The sequence below is a fragment of the Adiantum capillus-veneris genome, chromosome 25 (assembly GCF_014529385.1).
Source record: "Adiantum capillus-veneris isolate H3 chromosome 25, ASM1452938v2, whole genome shotgun sequence".
Taxonomy (NCBI): Eukaryota; Viridiplantae; Streptophyta; class Polypodiopsida; order Polypodiales; family Pteridaceae; genus Adiantum; species Adiantum capillus-veneris.
Genome location: NC_140955.1, coordinates 99,991,136 through 99,999,436, shown reverse-complemented (window position 1 = coordinate 99,999,436; position 8,301 = coordinate 99,991,136). Strand labels below are relative to the sequence as shown.

The window sequence follows — 8,301 nt, the reverse complement described above, 5'->3', positions numbered from 1 at the left end:
CAAATTCTGATGCAAGCGAGTTATGCAGAGCATGGGGAAAGGTCAAGGATCAAACAATGCTTATCTTCTTTGATCCAGGTGCCACTGCCAACTTTATCTCCCCAAAATTGGCTTCAAAGTTGGGAATCAGATCTGAAGAGATGGGGTATACAACAGAGGCAGGTTTGGCATGTCCTGGCCGTACAGAGGCTGTGACTCCTAATATCGGAAAGCTGCGGTACATATCCATTCCTATGTAGATGCAGAGGAATTTTACATCATGCCATTGGAGAATCATGGATTCCTACAACAAAAAGATCACTGTATAGAGCAGAGGAAGGACTCACATACTAGATGTAAAGCTAAAAGGGGAGTCTATTCCCACTATATCAGCTTCTGCTATTACTTTTGTAATGAAAAAGCATCTTTCTGCGTACTTGGTTTTTGCACGTGAAGTTTCAGATTGTGATGAATCAAATTTATCTGTGTTAGATAAAGAAAGGTCGATGTTTTTACAACAGTTCAGTGACTGCTTTTCTGATTCATTACCATCTCAGTTACCGCCAGAGAGACCCGAGGACCATGCGATAGATTTGGTGCCAGGCAGCAGCTCACCAAATAGGCCTCCGTACAGGGTTAGTGCGGCTCAGTAGAAAGAGATAATGAGACCAATAGAGGAGCTATTAGCGAAAGGGCTGATTCAGCGGAGTTCATCTCCATTCTGTACTCCAGTGCTGTTGGTGCAGAAAAAGGATGGCTCATGGAGTATGTGCATTGACTAACGTGCACTGAACAAGAATATCATCAAGAATAGGTTCCCTATTCCTAGAATTGATGATATTCCTGACAAATTAGAGGGAGCAGATATGTTTAGCAAGATAGATGTAAAGAGTGGGTACCATCAGATCCGCATTAGATCACAGGACGTGCACAAGACTGCTTTTCGAATTACATTTGGCCTCTACGAATTCTTAGTGATGCCCTTTGGTCTCACAAATGCTCCTGCTACATTTAATAGGATGATGGACAGAATTTTCCGGCCACACCGGCAGTTTGTTGGTACATTCTTTGACGACATGATAGTCTATTCAAATAATGAAGAGGAGCATAGGCATCCCTTGGCCATTGTGTTCAAAAAGCTACGCAATCATAGGTTGCTCATCAATGCAAAGAAAAGTGAATTCTTTCTGGAAGAGATTCACTTTCTGGGACACATTGTGTCAAAGGATGGTGTCAGAATGGATCCTGCTAAGGTTGAAGCGATCAAGACTTGGCCAGATTTGAAGACGGTGCATGATGTCTGTAGCTTTTTGGGACTATGCTCCTATTACAGAAGGTTTATCCAAAATTTCACTGAGATTGCTTCACCTTTACATGCTCTACAAAAGAAAGGGGCCACTTTCAGATGGACACAAAAAGAGATTTCAGCATTTAATCTCTTAAAAGAAAAGATGACTTCAGATCCAGTCATTGTGTTGCCAGATCTCAGGAAGTCATTTGTGGTCTAGTGACACGTGTGGCAGTAGCATTGGTGCAATGCTAATGCAAGATGGTAGGGTAGTAGCCTATGAGAGCAGAATCTTGCAAGGGCCAGAAAAGACTATGCAAGTCTATGAAAAGAAACTATCGGCCGTGATTCATGCGCTTTTAAGTTGGAAACATTAACATTACCTGCTAGGTGCAGATTTCATTGTCCAAACGGACCATCAAACCTTGCGATACTTCTTGACACAAGAAAAATTATCTGAGAAGCATATGCGATGGGCAAACATCTTGTCCATGTTCCACTTTCACATTGTGCATGTGGAAGGCAAGAAGAATGTCGTGGCTAATGCCTTGTCAAGGAAGCCACAAATTTCAGCCATGTCAATTCCTTATCATCATGAGCTTGATGATATGAGGGGATTTTGCAAGGATCTTCGAGCAGTTAATGGATGAACAACGTCATGAACACTATCTTCTCAAGGATGGTTTTATGATGATGCATGGTAGACTGTGTCACAAGGCCATTGCAACATAAAGTTTTGGAAGAAAGTCATGTCCCACCGTATGCAGGGCATCATGGTATTGATGCTACAGTTAAAGCGGTTGAGACATTCTTCTATTGGCCTACATTGAGAAGAGATGTGGATGCCTTTGTACGAGAATGCATAATTTGCCAGAAGGTCAAGTTTGACAAGCAAAAGGCACCAGGGTTATTGCAACCACTACCTATTCCAGATAAACCATGGGAAAGTATTGCTACGGAGATTATCTTTGATCTTCTAAAGACACAGACAGGAAATGATGGTATATGGACCATCATTTGCAGATTCAGCAAAAGCAGGCTCATTTTATTCCTGTCAGGAAGAAGATAAAGCCAGACCAGATGGCACGCTTGTTTATGAGCAATATTTTCAAGTACCATGGTATGCAACAATCGATTGTTAGCGACCGTGACCCTCGCATGATAAGTTTGTTCTGGAGAGGCTTGTTTGAGATTATGGGCACAACGCTCAAATTCTCTTCGTCATTTCATCCTCAAATAGATGGGCAGTCAGAAGAGGCAAATTCTACTGTCCTAGATCTGCTTAAGTGCTATGTGTCAAAGCATAAGGGAAAGTGGAAGCAGTATTTGCCATTGGTTGAGTATGCATACAATAACACAGTCCATTCATCAACTAGCAAGGCACCTTTTGAGATAGTTGAAGGTGGCAAGAAAGTTCCTCCCATACTGCATACAAAGGACAAGATCTTTGAAGCAGACATGTATGTACATGACATGGATGTAATGTACAAGAAGGTCAAAGTGGCCTTAGAAAAGACTCAGGCAAAGCAAAAGATAGTTGTTGATCGTCACCGTCGTGAAGTTGTGTTTTCACTTGGTGATTGGGTTCTTTTGTGCTTTGAAAAGGCAAGGTTAAAGAAGATGAAGGGCAAGGAAACATTGTTTCCAAAGCTCAACATGTGTTACTATGTGCGTTTTCAAGTATGTGACAGAATCAGTGATGTTGCATATAGGCTGAAATTGCCTGAGAGTTGGAAGATTCACAATGCGTTTCATGTGAGTCTTGTCAGACCCTATGTGGGTGATGTGCCAGAAGATATGCCACCTGAAGATTAGTCGGACGTTGAGGAACTTGACGAGATCTTGGTCCCAAAAAAGATTTTGGCACATAAGGAAAGAAAAGTGAAAGGCAAGGTTGCTAGGCATTACTTGGTGAAGTTGAGGAACTATCCATCTATGGATGCTAAGTGGATGGAAGAAGGTGAACTTGCAGAGTCATCAAATGTGTTATCACTTTACCTTGAAGCCTTCGGTTTGCAACCTACCTTGACCCCTTGAGTTTCAGAGCTGTATGGATTGTCAGTGCGACAATGGCTTTTGAAAGAAATGATGTACATGTTACTTGAAAGTGAGTGAAGTGCATGCTACATGAATGCTAGAGTTGTACAGATTGTCAGTGTGGAAATTGCTCTTAAGAAATGTCCAAAAGTTTGTTTAGTGCTATAGAAGTGAGTATTTCTTGTCAGTTGTCAAAGGTACATCAATTACTTCTATTGAAGAGTACATGTGTACCTGCATTTTTAAATTGTTGGTTTATTATGCTTTAGAGAGTTACTAGATCCAACGTGTATTGAAAGACAATGGCAAAATGAGAAGCTACCATTTTGTCATTGGAAAGTTATGGACTTTAGGCAATGGTAGAGTGCGAAGCTAACACTATGTCATTGGAGCGGGGTTTACACCAAGGCAATACATGTGTCAACAAGGTGTTGAATACACTGGGGTTGACTATGAGTATGTATGTGTGGTACATGTGTCGACAAGGTGTTGAATACACTGGGGTTGACTATGAGCATGTATGTGTGGTACACGTGTCGACAAGGTGTGCGCACACCCGAGAGTTGACTGTAAACATAGATGCAAACAAGGACGTTTGAGATTTCAAGAGGGGGGTATGTCACTAGCGTGTGACTACTATCTATCTTTTTGTTGATTTCTTTCTAACTATTTTATTTATTTTCACTTTTTGGAAGCACCCCTATGAAAATCTAATTGCCCTATTGCACAGCTAGTGTGGAACTGTTTAGAGAGAGTCCAGGCCTGATGGCGAATGAGCCCTTATTTCCCTCATCATCTTGGTCATCTCCCGGAGGAGGCATCTCTTGATGTTGCTTGCATGGTGCCTTACTTTGCATGGCTGCCATAAGAGCTTTCATCTTTTCCATTTCAGCTTTCAAGGTTTCATTCTCCTTCATAAGTTTCTCTTCCCTGAGAAGAGCCGTGTTCGTCGCATTGCGACGCATTCTCTCTTCCATTCTGAGTGCGCTTTCTAGACTTAAAATCCTTTCCTCAGCTGCAGCTGATGTCGAAGCCCCTTCAGTTAACTTGGCTATTTTGGAGTTAGCCTTTAACCGTTCCACAATTCTTTTTTGGGCGGCTAATTCTTCTTGTGATTGATTTTGACCATGACTGTCATCACTTTGGTCTGCTGGTTTTTCACTATCCTCTGCTGTCTCACAGGTGTTCTCTCCTTTGATGGTTCCGCTCTTCCTCTTCCATTTTCCTTCTTCTTTTCGCAAATTGTCTGTATTGCTTGTCAAGCTCATCTGCATCAATTGGTGGCATAGAAGGATTATTGGTGCACAGAGGGGGAGGTGCCCATTTGTCTTTGAAGTCTCCTATATCTACCCTCCTCTTCTTGAATCTTCCGCCATTTCTTCAGCTCTTGCAGTCTTCTGAGCCCTTTCCTCCTTGGCGAATTGTGCGGCGCTTCTTTCCTTTCTTCTCCCGTAGGGCGCCAAACCAATGCAAAACCTTGAAACTTCTTGTGCAAAAGTTGTTGGATATACTCTTGCCAAGCTGTGCAAGATATTTTGATCCCAAATATTGAAGTGGAGAAAATCGTGTTTTTTCTTTTTGAGAAAGGATACTGCAGATTTTTTCGGGATTTGAACTCATAGGGCCTTTATAGCCTTACTGCCATGAGTCTGCTTGTAAATTTTGGTGTGATTTGGTATCCCCTAGACTTCACATGGATGCAGGTGTGCGTGAAGACCTCGTTGTGTTTGCACCATGATTACAAGCCGATACCCACATGCAATCAAGTAGAAAGCAAGTCTACAGTAGGTATATCTTTCCTCTCATGTCTGGTAACAATTGGCTATGTGTGCTCTCTCTCTCACACAACACAAAGTAGAAATGAGACTAGAAAGTGAGGTGAGTGGCTCTCCCCTTGTAAGTGGAGTCCTCTTGGACAATAGTTGCTCCGTCAGAGATGTGTTGTGCATGGGCTGTAAAGCAGAGTCTGATGCAAGGCGGTGGAGTGTGGCCATATGATACGCACACACAGTCAATGCATTAGAAAAACTTCTATGAGAGTAGTTGAAGGGCATTCGTCGGTGCGTTTTGTTCACCTGTTTTATCAGAGTGACATCCCATGAAAGACATTGAAGTAGGGCTGCACGTTGTAGAATGTTAGGCGGATGGTCGGAATTGTACCATGGTGGGTAGTGTCGATTGTTTCAAACACCATTCTTACCTTTTACCTGTGTACCAATTGTCAACATAGACTTTGGTAGCCATACTAGATGTACCTGTTGTCTTTGTAAAAGCGGTCTTTTCGATATTCGCTTGTAGCATAGGCGCCGTGTTTTTGCAACAGGCGGTGGGTTGGGGCTTATTTTTTGGCCTTACACAATGAGATGTTAAAAGCTGAGCTTTAGGAATCCATATCCAATGACCAGCAACGCGTGGTTGCTTCTTAGGGATCCAGATTTTCCTAGATGGGCGCTCAATTTTTGTTGCAATCTCTTGATACAGCTGGGGTTGCTTGTAATTTTGTTGAGATGAACTGGAGGTTTCTGCTTCTGCCGATGCACCTTTATGTGCCAATTCCACGTTGACTGTTGTATTGACCTTTGATGGGATTTGGGGTTGCTTCCTTCAATAGTTGGTATAGTGATTGATAGTGGAGAAGAGGGTAGTCTTGTTTCAATTGATGGAGGTGATTCTACAGCTTGATGAGAGATATCTTCAGGTGTGACAGACTTTGTGGCTTTGGCAATGCTGCCGTTATGTGGATACGCCTGTTGGCCATCCCAATGAAGATAAACCTTGTAAAGTCGCTGCCAAGGTGTTCCTAGAATAATAGAGTGCATCCTTGCTTCCGGTGGCAATTCAAAATTGTGACGTGGACAGGGCAGTCCTTCCACAGTTACCATGATGTCCGCACACCCTAAAGCACGTGTCTTGGTGTTGTTAAAGCCATGGAAGGTGGCATATACTGCTTGAAGTTCCATGCCAAGCTGTTGAAATAGATCCCAACTGATCACGTTGGAATATGCTCATGAATCTATTAAGGCACTAGCTTGAATAGCTGTTTACCAAGTAACGCATGAATATATGGTTCCATTACTTTGTCCAGTTCTTCAAAACTTGTGATTTGTTTTATCCTGATAATCTTCTAGAAAGCTTCCATTCATGGTTGGCTTCTCCATCTTGTTTTCATTTGGCTGCTCTTTATCAAGACTCCTCTTGGGCTTTTTGAATGAGGTCTACATGTTTGTTTTGACGCTCCTTTGTCGCATGCACTCTCTCTCACATTTTCTTAGTTAATGGAAAATGATACTTCTGTAAACGGTAGCCACTAATCCAATTAGACATTTTCTCGCCGTCTAATGTAGCAAGTTTGATGGTCCCACTAGATGATATGGAATGAATCATAAAGGGTCCCATCCCTCATTTTTAGTTATTTTGTTTTTTGTTGAAGGGTGTAGACCAGCACATAATCTCCTAACTCAAAGCCTTTCGACTTGTTGTGGAATTCCTTTATGCGTCTTCTATGTGCATAGATGCCTTGTATCGCGTTCATGTGCACTTCATCCAGATTTTCTAGGTCATCTAATCTATTTGATAACTCATGCCCAATCCAGCTTAATTGTTTGGCTACCCTTAAGGTGGGAATCAAAGACTCTATGGGTAATATAACATTAAGTCCAAACACCATATTGCACGGTGTTGTCCCCAATACAGTTTTATATGCCACTCGATAAGCTCATACTATAGAGTGTAACTTGTGATTCCAATCAAATCTATGTTCATTTACAATTTTGGGAAGAACTGTGCACATTACTTTATTATTACTCTCGACATATGCAACAACAAGCATTTGCAAGGCCAAGATAACATGAGCGGGCAATGTTTGACACTTTTTTTTCATGGTTAATTTGCGTTTGATTGTGTTTTACTGTGATAAATACTAAAATCAATGCCCAAGTAAGTTTAATTAGAGAAATGAGATCAAATCAGAACCAATTACCCATATACTTGTATAAATACTTCGTTTACCTATGTTTCGAGTCAACAAGGTCCCAAAAAGGTCAAAAATTGATGGAAAAATGATAAAAATTGGATCAATGATGAATTTAAATGGGTGTAAATAGCAGTAAGGAGAAGTATTTGTTTTACTGTACTTCCCCTATGTCATAAAATCTAATATCTAACTTTACCAAATGATTTTCTCATGTTAAACTGAGCATTTGATATGGGGAGATAAAAGGGGAGCAAGACCTAGAATATAGATATGTGCTTTTAGACCTATCTCAACTAAGGGCCTAAATGAGAGATGATGGAATCTCTATTATGGGGCCCAAAAGGGATATAGTCTATCAAAGAGCTAGGTGTAAATGCTTTAGGTTCATCTCATGGTGGAACCAAAAGAAGAGATGACTTTCATCTCATTAGAGGGTCCATAAAGGAGATAGTCTATTAAAGAGCAAGGTGCATTTAATGAAGCATTAAGACCTTGGGGTTATGTTTATTAAAGCTTCCAAGGGTTAGTGTTATAAACCTTAAGGCCTAGGACATCAAGTTCAAATTGTCATTATTTAAGGTGGGAACCAATGCCAAAAAGGCTTGTGACGAAGGTGCTTGAGGTGCTTAATGAATAAGCACCTTGAGGTGATCCAAGTCAACAAGGGAGGCTAAAAATGAGGGGGCGAGCCATAAAAGGTAGGGGAAGAGGCAGAAGGAGCACACACACTCTCTCACTAGCCCATGCCCCTAATGGGCCATAAGGACACATGTCAGCACCCTAGCTCTGTTGCCTCCCCAATGTGCTTAAATCCTATTGGCTAGCTACCTTAAAGGTCCAATAGGCATTTAGATAATTAATTTGAGAATATCTGTTATTAGGAAAGGCAGGTTAATTTTTAATTAATTGCTAGGAATTTTTAAATTCCTATTGGACAGTCTACCAAGGGGTCTAATGAGAATTTAGCTCATTTATTTAAATGTTTGAAGCTTGGAAAATAGGGGTAAGAAGGACACTTGTCACA

General features: G+C 41.3%; 1 protein-coding gene across 1 annotated transcript; it reads right to left on the bottom strand.

Moving 5' to 3' along the window:
- Positions 1-3,492: 3,492 nt before the first annotated feature.
- LOC147425368 (uncharacterized) lies at positions 3,493-5,268 on the bottom strand. The gene has a single exon (XM_086500374.1). It carries the CDS (start codon positions 4,576-4,578, stop codon positions 4,024-4,026), a length of 555 nt encoding a protein of 184 aa, XP_086356500.1. The 5' UTR covers positions 4,579-5,268; the 3' UTR covers positions 3,493-4,023.
- Between the last annotated feature and the right edge of the window lie 3,033 nt (positions 5,269-8,301).

Coding starts and splice junctions, on each gene's coding strand:
- LOC147425368 (XM_086500374.1), bottom strand. CDS start 4,578: ATGCAGATGAGCTTGACAAGCAATACAGACAATTTGCGAAAAGAAGAA.